Source organism: Oreochromis niloticus, linkage group LG4 (genome assembly GCF_001858045.2).
Source record: "Oreochromis niloticus isolate F11D_XX linkage group LG4, O_niloticus_UMD_NMBU, whole genome shotgun sequence".
NCBI lineage: Eukaryota > Metazoa > Chordata > Actinopteri > Cichliformes > Cichlidae > Oreochromis > Oreochromis niloticus.
The window spans coordinates 13559095-13579000 of record NC_031969.2 but is presented as its reverse complement, the minus strand read 5'-3'; the positions used below and the strand labels follow the sequence as shown (position 1 = coordinate 13579000).

The window sequence follows — 19906 nt, the reverse complement described above, 5'->3', positions numbered from 1 at the left end:
GCAGAATGGGTATCTCTTGAGAGATCAGGTAACTGTTCAATACAGAAAAGATTGCAATGAATGTAAGAAGCTTTTAAAGGTGTTTTAAATTAAAAAAAAAACATTAAAAGAAGCCAAAATATTTCTTTTTGTTGTTTAAAATATGTATCAGAGTATCATTGGATTTAATGTCCATGACTTCCCCAGAAGATGGGTGCACTGTGGTCATTTAGGGGATGGACATGGTCAGCAACAATGCTCAGGTAGTGTGCCCAGAAAATATCCCCTATGTTATTAAACCACCCGCACCATAAAATGCCAATACAAGTCAGGATGGATCCATGATTTTATGTTGTTTACACCCAATTCTGACCCTACCGTCTGAATGTTGCAGGAGAATTTGGGAATCATCAGACCAGGGAACGTTTTTCCAGCCTTCTACTGTTCAATTTTGGTGAGTGTGTGTGAACTGCAGCCTCACTTACCTGTTGTTAGCTGACAGGAGAGGCAAGGTTTGACGCTTCAAGGTTTAACAAGTTGTGTGTTCAGAGATCGTTGTTTGGCTACAACAGGGTTAGTTGAGTTAGTGTTGCCTTCCTATAAGCTCAAAGCAATCTGGCAATCCCCTGACATCTTACATTAAGACATTCCCTGGAAACTCCCTTTTTTGGCCATCCTCTGTAAACCCTAGAGACAGTTGTGTGGGAAAATCCCAGTGCATCAGCTCTCGTACTGAAATACTACCATACTACATTCAGAGTCACTTAAATCACCTTTCTTCTCCACTCTGATTCTCAGTCTGAACCTCAGCAGGTCATCTTGACCACGTCTTCATGCCTAAATGCACTAAGCTGCAGTCATGTGTTAACAAGCAGTTGGAGAGGTGTACTGAAAGAAGTGACTGAATGTATTTGCTCAAACAGATCTTAAAAATGCAAATTGGAAGTCAAAGAAACATACTCCTAGAGAGAACAGAGACTGCAGATACCTAATGTCTCCACAGCGTATGTATTTGTCACAGAAATGAGAAACATACACTCTAATTATTGCACACCCATGAAATGCAATGAATATTTCGTCTTACAACATGTCCCTCAGGAAAATATCAAGTATTGCTGCCTGTAGAGCCTCGTCACAGAGGTTTTCTTAAAAGCCATTTATCAGTTTTTTCGTCATAACTGGTGAGGAAGAGTGATAAAGCTATATTGGACAATACATTTGATCCTGAGACCTCTCTTCTAGCTCAGAAAGAGATTTACATTTTTTGTGTGTAGCTTGAAATCTTTCAAAATATTTCAGGTTTCTTACAGTTACAACCTAGGATATATATTCAGGACATCTTTTTTCATTTCACCAGATGTCATCAAGTCGAAATTCATTCAGTTTACAACAAAAATCTGCAGAAGAAATGTTCCCATCCTCCTCCCCCTGCCCACTTTTAACATTACACTGTACCTAGTAAACATCAGCATATGAGTGTAATGATTAATCAGCCGAGTGATTTGTGGCTTAAGGTCAGCCAGGACTCCCTCAGAAGGTTGCGTCAGGTCAACCAAACAGGTGGCCACATTACGATGTTATGCATTATCCAATATTTCATTTGCTTATGAAATTTTACATATGTAGACATTTTCAAGCCAATGTGAGCCAGTAAAATATTTTGGCCTTAAAATATATAACAGTTATATTAACAAAAACATTTTTTACAAGAAAATTAGGCACATCAAGATACCGAAGTGTTATTCTGTGTGTGGAAAATGTGGGTTTTGGGAGGTCATTAGAGCAGGCTGAATAATTCACTAAACAAGCTTCAGGCTAAGTCGGTGAACTTTCTCTGTCTAACCGCAGCAGCATGGCAGCAGGAAGTCAGGATGCTGGTAAATCAGCCTCACCAAAAGAAAAAACTCCACGTACCTGACTGTGGTGGGATAAACAGCAACATGACACAAGTTTGCAAATAAAGAAGACAAAAAAAAGAAATAATAATAATAACGCAGGAAAATTCAATTAAGCTTTAGCTGGAAGCATCTGATAAGTTTATGGAAATTAAAGTTTTATGTAAATCAGTAGTCTGCCTGGCCCAGTGCCAGATCACAAGAGGCTGCACTTTATTGCATTTAAATTAGCTGCCTGAGAAAACTAAGCAGCTCTGCCTAACAAGCCAAAAAAACATTACATGAAATCTAGGGAGTGTGCTGCAGATTTAAAAAAAAGAGATTTCATACCTGCTTCTCATTCCTAAAACCTCACCGTTTGCTCTAAGAGCAACAATAATCTCGATGATAAATCAAAGATATTGCTTCAGCACAGCTTTGCCAGCGCAGGTGCTGTTCGAAACGCTTGGTGCAAGACACTCCAGAGACATCGATTATTATTGTTTTACAATTCGGAACAATTCTCCCTTCAATTTCATAGACAACCAAATGACTGTGAGTTAAACTCCAAGCGGAAAGGCCGCTGCAGATTTGAGAGCAGCTCCAGCAGACTGCACTGACACCTTGTGGACAACAGAAGCAAGGACAGAAGCTGATGTGTGCTTTTTTAAATTTTAATCTAAGAATATATAAACGCTACTGTGCGTGAGCCATCTCCTTTTTTCATTTTATGCATTGTCGTATTGCAAGGACATAAGATGAAAGTGCATTTTCATCAGGTATTTGCATTATAAATGTACTCTGGTAGAAACAAAAATCAGTCTTCAGTGACACAGCTCATATTTGAAAAAAAATATTCTCTTTGAAGGTACCAGGGGCAAGGAGAGCTGGTGGATGCAAGTGAGCTTTGGTCATCGCTGCATCTGGACGTCTGCTTAACAGACGCTACCTTGAAATAGTAGAGGATGTTGTGGTGCCACTGAGCTGTGAGAAGCCACTGTGACAAGACTCCAGACTGGTCATGGAACCCCTAAAAAAACAAACAAAAACAAACAAACAACATTAAGCTTAACTTGAAGACGTAGTTACACCCAATCAAATACTAATCAATTATTCTAATCTCTGCGGCAAATAAAAGGCAGCTTACGCACAAGCATAAGGAATACATGTCTGGCAAGCTTGAAACACAGTTTGCATAAATGTCCCTGCATATATATTTAAAGTCTCACTGCACGGGTCTTACGTGAAAAAGAGCCTCAGTATAACACCAAAAAAATAAAAATACCAAACTGACCTGAAGTCACAGGAGGCAAGGACCTCGGTGTAGTACATGATTTTACACTTGTGGGAGGAAACCTGCAGAGAGGCCAGCACATCATCCACTCGAGGCATGCTGGAGGCTGCGCAGGCTGCGGAGCTTAGGAAACGCCACTGGAGGATGTAGAAGCCGGGCCAGCGTGTTATGTGGGAGCCCTGTTTCAAACCAGAGAAATCTGCAGGATCAATTTGTGTTCGCGGTGACGGAGGATTAAGCACTTAAGACGGCGAACGGGGACAAACGAAGGTTGTCTGAGACTGTTAAACAAAGACAGATCAAAAGAGCTTTTTATGTCCTCCCTCACCTGCACACTCTCTCCCTCCCTACACATGAGGGCTTTCTCCACCATGCTGTAGTCCTGGCCTAGTACCCAGCTCTTGTCTATAAGCTGTGGATTAACAGCCCCTAGCGAAGCGATACCATGAGTTTCCTTTCTGGGAGGCTGAGGGGCTCTCCTGGAGTGGTAGATGTTAAAGACCACATCTCCTTTAGACACATCAAAGTCCCATGTGATGACAGAGGAGGCCTCTGTGATCTCTATCAGGAGCTGTAGAAAGATGGAAGGAGATCAGAAACACAGGTTTGCAGACAGCAAATCATTAACCACGCTATTTATTTTCAGCATGCGATGCATAGTTGTTCCAGTAGGTGGCACTATTACACAATGCATAAAATCTATCAAATGCAAAGAAATGTCCCCTTTCTTGCCCTGTTGTTAACTCTTAGCATCGTAAAACTGGAGGCAAATCGTAAAAGTTGAGACTGCACCTCGTATGGAGCCCCCTTGTAGATACTGGCACTTTTATAGATGGAATCAGTCAACAGGCGGTTTTCTTCACTCTCTAATTCTTCTGCTGTTCTGTACAGAAATTTGGGAACCATTCCTCCTTCTGGGATGTCACACTGAAGAAGAAGAAACAGAAATAAACGTGATTAAAGCAGAACGCTTACTAATATATATCGAATACATATGTAGACATACTAGCTTGTTTAACAATAAGCGTAGTGTAATAAAGTAATATCTTATGTAATAAGTTTTACCGCAGTTCATACGCCATGAATTTAGATATACAGGTTTAGTTAAAGGATAACCTTTCTCAGTATGAAATGCCATTTTATAGTTCCAACTAGCTACACCTCTTTCACTTTGCCATGTTTGCAGCTGAGCAACAACTTGTCGAGTGCTCACAGAACCGACTGAGCTGTCACAGAATTCAAACATGCGAGTCTTCCTGTAAGGACATCGTGATGTGCCCCAGATGCAATTTTTTTCCTTTATGGTAAAAAAAGAAAAAGAAAAGAAAACTTGATCTTTTATTGTGTGCTGAGTCTGAGCCAGCTGTGGCTAGTGGGTACAGTATGTTCTGGTCCTATCTGACAATAACCTGCAGCTCAAAGATCTATACAGGCCTCCAATATATCATTTCTTCACAACAAAACAACACAGGGTCAAGGGCCTGAAGTGCAAGCTGATGTTCACTGGATTTGTAGAGAAATGTCTACCCAGATATAGTGTTCCTAAACTGGTGAAACCACATACTGCAGGTAAGATATGCATATTTCTGGCTGGGCTAAGACTGACTTTCACACGTATGGTCAATAAGCTGAAGACTTAACCTCACCATGCAGTCTCCTTGCAGGAAGTCGGGGATGATTTCTCTGTCGATGTAGTCTACCAAACCTCCTGGACCCTGGTAGTCGTTTCCAGCATAAACAAGGAACTTCTTACGAGTGTTTTCATCAATAAGGGGGCTGACCTGGCGGTGAGACCGAGAGAACATACAGGAAAGGGCAAAGTAACTTACTATGGACTGTGAAAGCCAATCCATAATCAATGAATAATTCAAGCGTGAAAAATGCACGTGTTAGCTGGTTGATGGTGTTACTAAGCATCCATAGTATTTTATATCGGCTTCATCGTCCCAGTAGCTCATTCTCTTTCTGTAATTTCTTACAATCCTGCCATCCATAGTACTGCATACAGCAAGAATTAAATGTGCCCCTATGGGTTTTATTTTTACAGTCATCTTTCCTGGTCCATACATTGATTTTTCTTTGTTTATTAGTTGCTCATTTTTCCAGCGTGGCTGGAGTGCACTTAGCTATTTATAATCTCTGCATCTGTACTCTACAGCTTTATGCATTCTTCCATATTCAGATGATGCAGTCAGTTTATTCTCACCAGGGTCCACAGCACAGGGAAAACTCGCGGTGCCCGCAGTATGAGCAGGCGACCCAAAGTTTCAGGGTAATTGGCCTCAACAATTTCGATGATTCTCAACAGCGCCTTAATGCCGGGTCGCCACAGATGACGCATGTTTAGACCGTCCAGATCCACCAGGCAAGTCCAAGAACTAGCGACACATAAAAACGGACATCACATTGTTTTGGTTAAAGTGCACTGCTGATTGCCCATTAACCAACGGGACACGGGCAGGATTAAACTAAATTAAGATTTAGGTACCTAATAGGTCGTCCGAAGACTCTGGTGTTTTCCTCACAGCGCCTCAGTCCCTCCTCATTAATGGAAAGCACCTGCAACATTGTCACTGTTAAGCACCACCTTCATGTAGAATATCTTCACTTTTTGCTTTGTTTCCATGTAAATTAAGTCATATATTTGTATTAAATTATGTCACCTGTCTCAGCAGCGCCTCCTCACCCAAGGCTCGTACTAAACCCTTAGTGTCCATTTGACCCAGACGCAAAATGTACAGAGGACGGCCATCTGAATGAGAAGGAAACACAGAGAACAATCACAAACTGCACTGTACACTTCCACCTGTAAACAAAGCTGGTGTTTACCACTCTAAAAAAGGTATCAGTTTAGCATGTAAACACTCAAGGGGAACATCCTGTGTTCAAGTCTTAACTGTGATCAAGTGGATCAGCTGAGCTGTTAAAAGCAATGAAACCTTTTCCAAACATGGGAGTGAAGACAGATGGTGCTCAGACTTTGCAGTCAATAATTAACAGGCAGTTTGAGAACTATATAAACACAAAAGCTTAAATCCCCGTGGCTTTTAAGATTAGCTGATAAAATTTCCCTCTGCCTGGAGAAAAAAAGCCTCACAATAATGGCAATATCAACCAGCATCGCTCACTCGGTACCTTTGTCGTGGTGGTGCCAGCCTCCAGAGTAATAATCCTGGAGCAGTTGTGGGCGCTTCCATGTGTCTAACAGGAAATCCACCTGATGCTGTCTCCTCCAGGTCAGTGACTGGCAGAGGAACTCCCTGGCCTTATCGAGGTTGAAATCTCTGGCCCTGAGGAAGCGTAGCACATGCTGATCCTTTGGAATCTGTACATAAGAGGTGCATCGTTAAAGATGCTGACGAATCCAAAGAATTTTTTAATGCTCTGCTGGCGACAATCTTTGCAAATTGCATGCAGTGCAGTGAAAAAGAAATTGCCCCCTAAACTGAATAACTGGTTTTGCTTCGTTGGCAAAAAAGTACTGAAACAGCAAAGCAGCCCCAGACCATCACACCAAAACCACCATGTCTGACTCTTATTTTGATGTTCTAATTATTAAATGCTGTGTTAGTTTTACGCAGACGCAAAGGGACTCAAACCTTCCATAATGTTCATCTTTTGTCTCTTTCATATTGTTGAATCATGAACTTTGAGCTTATTTGAGATGAGTGAGGCCGGGAGGTCTTAAGATGTGGTTCTAGGTTCTTTTGTGATCTCCTGGATGAGTTGTTGATGCACTCTTGGTGAAATTTTGGTAGGCCAGCTGCTCCTGGGAAGGTTCACCACTGTTCCAAATTTTCTCCATTTGTGGATAATGGCTTTCATTGTGGTTGACTGGAGTCCTAAAGCCTTAGAAATGGCTTTGTAACCCTTTGCAGACGATGGCAATGACTTTTTTGCACAGGGCCAGGGAGGTCTGAATGACTTTTTTTCCTTAAATAAATAAAAAAAAATTTTAAAACTGCCTTTTGTGTTTACTGGGGTTATCTTTGTCTCATATTACAATTTGCTGGATGATCTGATAAACATGATAAATATGCAAAAAACTAAGAAATCAAGAAGGGTGCAAATACTTTTTCACAGCACTGTATGTCTCTGAGCATCAAAACTGAGCTAGAGTAAGAGTGGAAGCAAGAGGAAAATAACAGGTTGCGTGAGTGTCTTAGAAATAAAGGCATACTGTATATCGCAGCACCAACTGTTCACTAATGAAAGAAACTGGGTTTGTTTATTTGTGACCTTGCCCTTGTGGGTTTCCTGCAGCCACTGACGCAGCCGAATAAGACAGCTCTCCTGCAGAGGCGTTAAATCACCTAGGTAACGTCTGATGTAGTCAGCATCCAACTTGTCTACAGGCCAAAACACAATAACAGCATAATGTTACACAATATTGCATACAACAGACTGAAGACTATAGTGCAATTTCAGCATTTTTGAAAATAATTAGAGGTTTTTATCAAACACTTAAAATGTTGCTTCTGTTTGTTTGAGGTTTTTTGGCAGTGCAGTTATAGGAGAATTCCTGCACTGCTGTATAAATCACCCACTGATCTATTTCCCCACTTTTAATATCTCAGTCGGTAAATTCACTCTATGTAGTGTTATCTTTTGACATTTATATTAAACCTTTGTTGTTATTAGCGAGCGCACACTGACCGTCAGGCGAACCCGCCACTAGCTCTGCAGAACATGACGAGTCTTTACAGTGCAGCCCGTCCTTGGCACTGTTCACTGGGATGGCTCTGGCAGCAGAGGGGGGCGGCAGCTGGTGCCTCCAAGTGACTGTGCCAGAGTCAACAGTGGAGGTCCAACGAGGTATATAAGTGACTCCTGCTTTCTCCAGCTCTCTGAGGTAGTACTCAATAATTTCTTTACCCTTCATCAGTTGAAGGAAATGAAAGACTAAATTAATTTTGACAGTTAGGGAAGCATCTGGACCAAGAAGTGAAGGCAAATGAAGTAAAATATGCAAACCTTTTTAATGCTACTAGCATACTGCTTCATTGCTATCTTCTCTGCGCTGCTTTCAAAACCAAAAAAGGACTTAATATCCAGACTAGCCGACTGTTCGAAGCAAGTCCAGCTCTCATTCTCTGGATGAACCTGTGAAAGATGACACGTGTATGAATTTGAACTTGAACCAAACTGTAGTTTGTTATGTAAACAAAGCAAAAGCTGAGGTTTAATACAAAATATTACATCAGTGCATAAATGGTTACATATCTCGTCATCACAATTTTAACTGCCTTTTAGAGTAAATGTACTGCACAGATTATTTAAAGCAAGAATATACACTCACAAGCCACTTCATTAGGTACACCTGCTCAACTGCTTGTTATTGTAAATATCTAATCAGCCAATCACTTGGTAGCAACAGGCATGCAGACATGGTCAACACAGTCTACTAAAGCTCAAACTGAGCGTCTGAATGAGGAAGAAAATTGGCGCCAGATGGGCTGGAGTATTGTTGCTGTCCATCTCTTGATGACTACAGTGTAACACACCATTTCAGAAAGCTCAGATCATGCCAAACTGGTTTCTTGAACATCACAATGAGTTCACTAAACTCAAACCGTCTCCACAATCACCAGATTGCAATCCAACTGAGCACCTTTGGGATGTGGCGGAACAAGAGATTTAGGCCACAGATGTGCTGCCAACAAACGTGCAGCAACTATGTGATGCTATTATGCCAACACGAACCAAAATCTCTGAGGGACGGTTGTTGAATTTGTGCCGTGAAGACTTAAAAAAGATGAGAAGGCAACAGTAGCAAGGTATACCTAATGAAGTGGCTGGTTCAGTAATTGCAAAATTACTGTCATACAAAATTCTTACTTTCTTCTGTGCAGACTGCCACATGATACACAGCAGACATCAAAAAGTTGTGCGAAGAATCTTTTAACAGGGAGAGCAGTATTAAAGTAACTCTGACTGAGACAACAGCAGCTTTAAAGACACCTGGTGACACTAGCTCTTTAGTGCCTTGAGCACACTATGGGAGGATCACCTAAGATGAATAATTCATGCACCACATATTGCATTGCCTTTAGCAGGGACTCTGTACCATCCGGCAAGCACTAGGCGTTGTAAAAGTTTATATAAAAACAAAGAAATAAACCTCCTACACGCTGCCACATTCTAAGCACCTGATTACCATGTTTGACTCTCAGACTCACCGTGTAGCTGCACCTCTCACGGACAATGACTCTGTTAGAAAAAGTCTCATTGTGAACCTCAATATGGAGGGTCCTGTCTCTGCGGTTCAGAGAGTTTTTTTGGATGAAGTACAGATAATCCACACCGGCGATCTACATGCAGAAGAAACAAAAAAAGCTACTATTTGTTGAGCATTTTCACAGGAGGCACATACGGCAACTTGATTTGCAACAGAACAATGACAGCTATTGCAAAAAGTCACATCTTTTATCCTCCAATAACATGCGCAAGGCTGAAATGCATCATTTACAAGTATTTCATGAAATAAAGGGTTAAGCATCTGATTTTTGTACTTCACAAAAAAAGATCAGATTATAGCGACCACTTCCTTTGCTTTACCGCCCTCATCCCCTATAAGGTCAGAGTGGAAGTACCCGTTTGAGAAGTCGTGGGGCTTCGATGTCGATCGTACAGCGCCTCTCAGTCACCAGCACGCATCCATCATCACTTTGGCTCTCACTTATGATCTCGCTGTCCACAAACATTGGAATCAATGGACACTTTGGGAACCGTCTCACGTAGGCCTGAAAGACATTTATATAGAAAAATTGATTGATTGGGTTTATTATTATGTTGTCTGTATTAATGGCTTGCCTGGGTCCATTCAGTTTGTTCCACTGGGAGCTCTGCCTCAGTGAGGTAGCTCACTGTTAGGAAGGGAAAGCTGCTTATAGAAAACTATAATCACAACTGCTGGCTGAATAGATTTTTAGCACTGGACTACTGTGTCAGGTTAGGGTGCTTTTTTCTGTAGTTAGCATTTTGAGTTTATGTAAATGCCTATTAAAATGTTATGTTTTGCGGACAGCAACAGCCTGCAGCATTTACAAGCAGTAATTGCCACGTGTTTTAAAGACCAAAGTATGTGACCATCTGCCCGAGCCACTATCACCAGGGCTACCTGTATGCATTGACTGAGCCGCCAGGCAGGCGTTTCAAGATCTGCAGTAAAAGATGTTACTTAACAAGGGGCAGTGCAGCTTCTGATAGCAAACTACTGACAACTAAGCAAAGGCAGGGGATGAACTAGACCTTTATGATACGGACAGCTGCTTGTGTAATGGTGCGGATAGAGGAATAAGCATTTCACCATGGGATAGAAAAGTACCGTCAATATCTGGAGGAACTGCGTTAAGCAGTAAAATCACCAAGTCAGCCAAGACTTAAGATTTTAAAAGTTTAAAAAGCTAAACTCTCAAAATCACACACACACAGACAAACTCACACATCCTGCACGCATCAATACAGCACAGCGTACGAACAATCCAATCAACAGGATGAAATTATTCACTAAGAAAATTATTGGGAAATGTTTCCGTGCTAATTAAGCAGCATTGACTGGCGCTGTGCAACAGGCAAACTAACAAAAACAGTATGTTTCACTGATTGCAGACAAATTGAAAGCTCTGTTCTGCCTATTCCCCCTTCAGCAATATGAGCATAACCACATAATGGAGGCACAAAATATTTAATAATATATGTATATATATATATATATAAGGGGGGGGGGGAGAAGAAAACATGGGTTTCTAGTGTTTTAGGCAAAGCAAACCTTGAGGACTTTTTGTAAGCCAAATGCCAGACAGACAGCACTTTTCACTGTTTCATACCATTTTATCTGGCATTGGCAAGCTCATTCAAATCAAAGGTCTGTGTGGCTGTGGGGCATAAACAATGTTTTACTTCTTCTGGGGATATTGATCAAATGCAATTCAACAAGTGTCGTCCGTTTACAGGCACCTAGCTCTGTTACATAAAGCCCCCAAAGGGTCATTAAGAGATGTCATGACAGGAACAACAATGCCGTCACTGGTTAAACATTCAGTAATATCCAGGACACTGATTAGCACTGTTAGCCTGAGCAACAGCTGTCAGTAGCATTGAGGGAGCTAATGAGAAGCTCTGAGATAAATGGGAGCAGAAGAGGTGGTAGGCTGTTCATTTGGATTCTCCTCTTTAAGCTGTCACAGGCTTCTTCCTCTTCTTAAAGGAGCTGTTATTTAGCTTTCACAAAGGGCTTATTTTGAGTCTTTTCAATAACCTGCAGTGACGCAGGAAGAATTTCAGACCTGCAAATGTTCCATGGGGAAGCATCAAATGGCTCCGGTGTAGGTGTTATCCACAAAGTCTATTGTGTTAACTCTGTGTAGCAGCTGCACGGCAAACTGTAACCGCTGCAGCATCGCAGTCTCTGCAAACCTTCACCAAGGAGGTTGTGCAACACTTTGGCTTAATGTGTAACTTAAGAGAAAACACCAAGAGCAGACTGCACAGGTGAAGGTGCCCCTCACGGAAATCCGCATTTATTTTTCTTTTGCCCTACTTTTGCTTTGCCTGGTGTTCTTGTGCTTATGGTTTTAGCCAAGAACTGCAATTTGCAGTGGTGGGAAAGCAATGCATCAGTATCATAACAAAAAATATTCCATTTAAAGAAAAGCCAGCTTATAGCATGGAATTTTAATGGATTTTTTCCCCCTGTATAACTATTGAATACTGTTGGAATAATGGAAAGTGAGTTATATAAATATAGCTGCAAAGTTTTCTGCTGACAAACTCTGCTGTGGCCTCTTTTTCTTAGCGTTGCATTTTGTTTGCTTTCTAAAGGATAAGAGAAGTGGTCAGCGTGGCACTTACATAACTTACAGCTGTTCTAAAAAACTGTCCCACAAAACAACTCGAGAACTCCCGACCTCGCCCAGGCAACACATGATAAGAAAACAACAACCACGCTGACTGACTTACAGACACCTCAAATACACACTCACCAGCCGCTTCATTAGTTACACCTTACTAGCACTGGGTTGGACACTTTGCATTCAGAACTAAGATTATTTCTGAGACAGACGCTGGAAACATTCCTCTGAGATTTTGGTCCATATGGACACAACACCATTACACAGTTGCTGCAGATTTGCTGACTTCACATCTTTGTGGTGAATTTCCCAAAGGTGCAATCTATTGGACTGAGATCTGGTACCTGAGGCGGCCATTTGAGTACAGTGAACTCATGGTCATGTTCAAGAAACCAAGTTGAGATGATTTGAGTTTTTTGACACAGAGTGTTATCCTGCTGGAAGCAGCCATCACAAGATGGGCACACTGTAGGTAGGCTGTGGTGTTTAGACAATATTCAGCTGGTACTAAGGGGGTCAAAGTGTGTCATGGAAATATCCCACACATCATTACATCACCAGCAGCCTGAACCGCTGATACAAGGCAGAATGGATCCATGATTTCAAGTTGTTTACAGCAAATTCTGACCTCACCATCTGAATGTTGCAGAAGAACTCAAGACTTATCAGACCAGGCAACGTTTTCCAATCTTCTGTTGTCCAATATTGGTGAGCTTCGGTTTCCTGTTCTTAGCTATTTGGAATGGCGCTCGGTGCGGTCTTCTGCTGCTGTAGTCCATCTGCTCCATCTGTGCTTTGCACTCTGCTTACCTTGGCAGCCCAGTATCACAGCATTATGTCAAAGACCATTTCACACTTTGCCTTTCCAAAGCGTGAAATATACACACATGTAGAAGTTACAGTAACAGCAGAGGGAGATACTTTATTTCAACCCAACACGAAAATAATCATGGGAAAGCATTTAAATTGACATCATTAACACATTTAAATCTAAATATATACTAGCCACCTAGCTTAATCGTTTCTGGTTATTAAGGACCTTTGAATGCACTTCATATGTTTTTGCTTACTACTGACATCTTGGCTTTAAATATACTATCTCCCCCTGCCGGTAATGCAACCATTATCTTTTTCCCTCTCCAAAGTACTAAGTGGACACGGTGTACTGGTGTGTTTATTACATGTTTTGCTGTGATACTGGGTTGACTTTGGCTGTAAGGAGTGGTTCCTTTCAGCTCAAAGCAGTCTGGTTATTCTCCTCTGATTTCTGACATAAATAAGACAAAAAGTCTAAGAAATATAATTCTAATGCAAAAAAAAAAAAAAATCACAATAGATCAGCAGTTTACAAAATACCCCGAACAAGAACCATGCCACGTTCAAGGTTACTTAAATGACTTTTCTTTCTCATTCTGATATATTCTTGATGAAACCCCACAACCTTTGGATTTGCCAGACTTTGTTTACATAAGAAATAACGAGATTGACCGAAATTTGGCCGTTTTTGATATTTGTGCCAAACAAGCAGTTAAACTGACGTACCAAGTGAAGTGGCTGATGAGTGTGTATATAAACAGAGTTTTTGCATAACCATTCAACATCAAGGCCAGCTGCCAAACACTAAATGGCAAGTCTGGTTTTGAAAAAATGAGTCTTTATTGTGATGTGTGTTTTCATGCAAAAAAAAAGCACCCTTCAGATTGTTGTATTTACAGCAGCACAAGCAGGCAAGAAAAAAAATCTGCAGCATTCCAGTAAGTCAGTAAACATGCAGCACAGACTGCAAGTAAGTGAATATCAAGAATGAGACAAATGACCCTTCGAGGCAGACAAGGCTACAGACTATTTTCTGAAAGTGTCTGGTCTCTTTTACATTGCCACCCAACCATGGAATTAGCTGGAAAACTTTTGAAATCTAAAATTTATTTATTTATTTATTTTCATGAGAGGAAAAGTTGAACAGCATCTGGATTGCAAAGGGTCAGTGCCCTAGAGTGAAAAGCAGATCGCCAAACTTTGATCCCTAGTTTGTGTATAAAGGATATTTTGCAGATATGAAGCTCATATCCAATGCTGTGAGCTAGGAGGCTGTATATATACATACACACACAATTTGTGAATTTAAAAGATTCCTCAATATAAGCACGTCACTTACCGCCATTATCAACTCAAACGGGTGCTTGTAGACCCGAACAGGGGACTGGTACTCCTGCACCATGGCTGAAGCTCAGTCAGCAGCAAACTCTGTTAAACTGCCACAGAGATATGACACGGCAGCTGTCAGTATAGATTAGTGGAAAGGGCACGTCTTCTTCTTCTTCTCAAAAAAAAGTCTACATAACATGAGCTGAGTAAAGGTCAATGAGGGGAGAAAGAGAGGACAGTGACATTCACATGACCATAATTAGGGTTGAAATATAAGCTGTGTGCTGGAGAAGGAGAATTTCAGAAAGTTTTTTTGGAGCCAGTTGGGATGTTTTGATCTATAGAAAAAAATGTCAAAGTTCAAAGTTTGTTACAATGTAATGACACATAAGCAAACACAGTGACAAACAGTTTCTATAGCGGAAAGAAAGACACTTTGACTTACAGAGCTGTTTTCTTTCCGTGCCGGCAGGTTGGCTTACTGTAGCTGTCCAACTATATGAGGGTCCATATCGTTGGCTGAGAGAAGAAAGCGAGCCTGTCGCCTACTTTCCTGCAATGAAAACCGCAAAAGAAAAACATTTCCTACCCGTCACTTTGACCGCACAGCAGCCTTTTGACTCCGCCCCCTTTCGGCCAAACAGGAAATCAACGTGATGTTTGAAAAAAAAAGTCGTTTTGGTCGCACATTTTCAAGCAAAATTTCAAGCCGACACCGACAAACACGAAATGAACAAAAGACTGTAAATTCGTGATTTTTTTTTTAATCTGTCTAACATTATTGAATATTTTCTGCCGCCTTTCTGGATTCAGACACAAACGTAGGAGGGCATATATACAAAGGTTTTTTTTTTTTAAAGCTGTTGTTGTAGTAACTTACTGGACAACGTCATAAAAACGGAAAATGTTTTAAAAAATCTGTCAAAAATTTGTTAAAAAAATGTGTATTGTTATTTATTAGAAAAATGACAAACTTCACATTTTTAATCTAAATAAGTCAGAAATTAATGAAACAAAATATTTAAACGACTAAAACCAATTCTGTTCATAAATGCAAGTAAATTGCTGACATTTGTCATCTTAATAAAAATAATAATAAAAACAATGTGCTTTACTTATCTGTCTTCTTTTTTTAAAACTGTAAATTTGAAATTTCATGGATAGCAATAATAAACATTAACATATAGTAATTTAGTATAATAATAGCAGTAATTATATTTCAGAATTAAATGTATTACTTTGATCTAACAGGTTGCACATATTGGTATGTTTACTTGCAAATAAATTGACTCATTTTCCAGTATGATTGATTTATATCACGATCCTTTCATTGGGTCATGAGACAAGTCATTTTAATTTCTTAGGTGAAACTATATATGTATATATATGTATATATATATATATATATATATATATATATATATATATATATATATATATATATATATATATATATATATATATATATACATGCATATATATTTGTGTTAATGACAGTTAATGTGGTAGAAACAAAAACACAGTTGTAAACTCATGGATGGCTAATAATAAAAAGGTGAGCAAAGGGGAATTCTGACTGTGTGGAAGGAAGTCCAAATCTAGCAGCTTTGAAAATCTGTGATATCTCTGATAATCTCATGTACAACTGGAAACAAGGCATTAGGATTTATAAACATAAAAACAACTGATAGAAAATTTTGCTTAAAACAAAGAAGAAATAGAAATCCTTACTTTCTAGGGTCAGCTGTTACAGTTACATAGGTCGCATTTAGCATGTTTACCCCTTTGAACAAAAGGTCGGATTTCCTAGAGCTGCACCTTCCATTGGAGCACAGCGTAGCTCTGAATAGCTCTTCAGAGCCTTGTTCAAGTGAATCAAATTGAATAGATTGCTCATCATCTCTAAATGTGACTGTGCCTCTGGTTTCCAGCAGAACATTCCTCACTAAGTAGTGCTGTTATAGCATAAAACATGGCATGAAAGCAAAGTGAAACTATCATAAGTCAAATTGTCATTCTAAGTGAAGAGGGACTCTTTAAGTGTCAGATCATGACTGAAGCTTTCTCTAAAAAGCTTTGTAGATAAGGGATAAGTTGTATCTAAATCAGAATCAGGAAGGCCATCAGTGACCATGCCATCATCAGCCACTAACCTCTGACCTTATTAAAGATTTGTGGGGCACAAAGCCAAACACTCCAGCTATACAAGAAGCTCTCTGGAACACTGTCACATCGTGCTGGGGCAACAAGTGTACTCTGCCATTAAAGGAAACAAAGGATGCAGACCAAAACTTTTTCAAACGCATGTATATTTCATTAGACACTTAAGCCATCGCTAAATTATTAAGCTCATTTTGTCATTTGCAGCAAATTAAGTCAAGAACTAAAACGACAAAGATTATTTGCTACTGGCCTCAGACCTTTGGACTGTACTGAATATACAATAGGCTTATTAAATCCATCACTGCTGTTCTGCCTTGTTAGCGTGATGACAGGCATGGCTTTGGTTACTGAGACACGTTTTTCATGCCATTATTTTGCAAAGGTGTTTACTGTGTCCTCGCTGCCTAACATTTGCTGTCCCATGGAGATACAGCTGGTCCCACATTGAGACTCCAGAAGCAGCATCTGTGGAGGAATTCAAAGGTTCTGGATCTGGCAGCCTACAAAAGGTAGTGCGGTCCAGCGGGGGACATCCTGAGAGGGGGAAGTGGAGTTCAGATAAGCTGTTTCTCCTAATCAGCCTCAGGCACAAAGAATAACGTTACCACGGAGCAAGCTGTTCTTACCAACTGTCTCTGCAAAAAATATGGATCAAACTGCACCTCGGTTGTGCAACTGCACTGTCACTCTGTTTTTTCTTTCTTGCAAAGTACCACAAAAGATGTGACATTTGTTTAGTTTAGGTTTAGTTTTTTTCCTTTTCCTCTGTCAGGTTGTCAACCGTTTTAAAGGTTTGGCATTTACAAAACTATGATTTCAGCTGCTGATGGTGATAAAAGACTGAAAATGAAATCACGGTGAGTGTACTTAGAGATTGAAAGACTTGATAAAACGTGCTTTAAATAAAACTGACTGTGTATTTACGATGAAACCAAAGTCAGCCATTACTCCAAGACAAGTTTTTCTGTTTTCCTGCGTGGGTGCTTTAGTTGTTTTCACCGTGGGTGTAAAAGTTGGTGTGTCTCTTCCATCTGATACTCTAATTATGATCAAGGGCCATAAAAAGCATCCTTGACTCTATTATGACAAAGATGATTACTTTGAAATTCATATCCTGCCATATCCCACAGCCTAGGCGAAGAATATCACAAACACAATGACTCATCTACTCCCTTTGACTAAAATGATCACCTACACCCTCAGATGTTTGTGGTAATAGTCTGACGGGGGGGAAATGCACACGGAAGTTTTCTGATTGTTTCCTTTGAGCTCGGCTCATCACCTCTCTGAGCTCATCATTCTTTTCAGTCCCTTCTTAGCTCCCATGTCTAATTAACTGTAATAATGACTAAAGCACTTTAGATTTATTTCTGTCTTCAATGCTGCCCAGACTTCACAATGACTCATTTGTTGCATTTCAGCATTTCAGTAGAGCATTGCATTCATGCATTGGTAATTCAGAGCATAAATACATCTCTTTTGATCTGCCTTTCAGCTTCATATGAATAAGGTGCCCAAATATGATTCTTACAAATGAAATTGTCATGCAGTTTCCAAAATAAAAGCACCGTATGACCTCGGAGAGTCCATATTTAGAGCACATAAAGCCATAAATACCAAACAAAAATCAGGAGAAGCTGGATTTTAGTCGTTTCTGCTCGGAATATATATTACATTTTTTAATGTTTTTATTTTTGTTCAACATTAATTGAGTGAATAAAATGCATGTGCAGTAATGCAGATGAGGCTCTTTGCAGTTAATTAGTTTAAGTGATTACAGGTTCCTCGCTGTTTTTCTCTTCTGTTTCTCCTGGGAAAGCGCCTGAAGCAACAAGTCAGTGTTCATTAAAATGGAGGCTATTTAAGAGAAAAATAATAGGCCGAGCTGTGAGGAATTTCAAATACTTTTCGGACAAACAGAGAATTATTCTGGAAGGCTCCATGTTTAGCAGCATGAAATAGATCATTTGAAATTCAATTTAAATACCCCCTACCTGTTCATACCCAATGTGCAGCGGATGAAAAAGACTCCACTGTGAATTGGATGTTTATATGCATACCTGTAAATTTATTTTGAGATGAGTATTGGATGTTTCTAGGACCCCCAGCAAGGGGTAGACGCCCTGCAGCTGCCAGTGAGTGTGCGGACCACCTAATTACAGTACTGTGCAAAAATCTTGAACCACCACTCATTTCTTTATTTTTTGCTTCCAAGGAGTTCCAGTTCTCCATGTTTTCTGAAGGACTTTCAAAGTTTTTCTTTGGATATTGACTGCTTGTTTCTTTATTTTCAGTCGAGTCCTTGTATCTGACCAGCGGAATGTTTTCTTGTTTTTTTGTTTTCTTGTTTGTTTGTTAAGTCACCGAATACTGACCTATGAATCATTCAAGCATAAAAACCAACTCAAACACACACACATAACAGAACGTTTAGAAAAGAACCAGCTATAAATTTTATCTGTTACAAAAAATATAATTTGTTCCCATTTTTTAAGTTGAATCCATTGAAAATGCCAACAGTAACACAGTGTGACAGACATAAAATGATATTTTTGCACCAGCAAGATGATCGCCAAACAGCTGATAACTAAACACATATCTCAGCTTGATGTGCAGTGTGTCCTTGAAGAGTCTGAGGAAACTGGGTAAGTGGAGGACAAATGGAGAAATGGCAAACCAAAAAAACTATCCAGATGAACAGTAGCCATTTTTAAGGAAGGAAAACGGGGAGAAAAGGTTGAAATATGAAAAATTCCACAACAGCTGAACTGAAAAATAGCAGCAACAGATCTTATGTATTGATGAATCCAAATCTGATCTTTCTGCTTCAAAATGTCATCAGGTCAGGTCAGGGGAGAGGTGCAACAGTGTCAGTAGCCATCTGTAAAACACGGTGGAGGCTGTATCATGGGATGGTGCTGCATTTCAGTCAGTGGTGTTGGGGATCTTGTCAAAACTGATGAAATTATAAACACTGAAAAATACTATTTAGAAAATGTCTGATTAGCAAAAGCAGCGTGTGATGATCTTGACAGAGAACAGAACAAAGGGCAGAAACATCCAAAGAAGCGCTTTGAATGTCCTTTAAGAACTATTCCTGAAGACTCCTTCAAGAAATTACAAGAAAGCTGCCTTAGAGACTTCAAGCTGTGTTAAACAATACAGGTGATCATACCAAATATTGACTTTCAAGCTTGTCAGAATTGTACAAACTCTGTTTTTGCCTCGTTGCCTGTATTTCCATGTATGTTTGTATACATTTCCATAAACCGCTGCATCCATTTCCCATTTTCCTAAATTCTTTTAAACACCGACACTGATCACAAAACATTTAAAAAAAATGAGCAAGTTGCACATCAGCTCACAGCTGTAACCCACTTGTTAACTATAAATGGACAAGAAAGAGTGATAAATTAGCTAGGCAGTTAATAAGTAACTGGAGTATTTAACCAAACACAGTGATGGAAAAGTCAGACAAAATGAGCAATGATTACATGGTTGAAAGTAGAAATAATAGATGAACTTTGGCAATATATTATTATTATTTATTAACAGAAGGAACTGGGAGGGTGGAGGTACACTTGTTAGCAATGTTGCCT

The 19906-nt window shown here is 39.9% G+C and overlaps 1 protein-coding gene across 2 annotated transcripts; it reads right to left on the bottom strand.

Moving 5' to 3' along the window:
* Positions 1-966: 966 nt before the first annotated feature.
* sec14l1 (SEC14-like lipid binding 1) lies at positions 967-14773 on the bottom strand. 2 transcript variants are annotated; one of them, XM_003453995.5, is made up of 16 exons: positions 14590-14773; positions 14155-14251; positions 9741-9890; positions 9327-9458; positions 8122-8250; positions 7804-8023; positions 7387-7496; positions 6283-6472; positions 5811-5899; positions 5636-5706; positions 5354-5525; positions 4794-4928; positions 3940-4074; positions 3476-3718; positions 3148-3326; positions 967-2883 (listed from the first exon to the last, which is right to left on the bottom strand). In XM_003453995.5, the coding sequence occupies exons 2-16, from the start codon at positions 14215-14217 to the stop codon at positions 2799-2801; spliced, it is 2103 nt and encodes a 700-aa protein (XP_003454043.1). In that variant the 5' UTR covers positions 14218-14251; positions 14590-14773; the 3' UTR covers positions 967-2798. The 2 variants fall into 2 exon arrangements, with proteins under 2 accessions (XP_003454043.1, XP_005468346.1); XM_005468289.3 differs by lacking the exons at positions 9741-9890; positions 14155-14251; positions 14590-14773 and adding an exon at positions 8986-9045.
* Positions 14774-19906: the final 5133 nt, after the last annotated feature.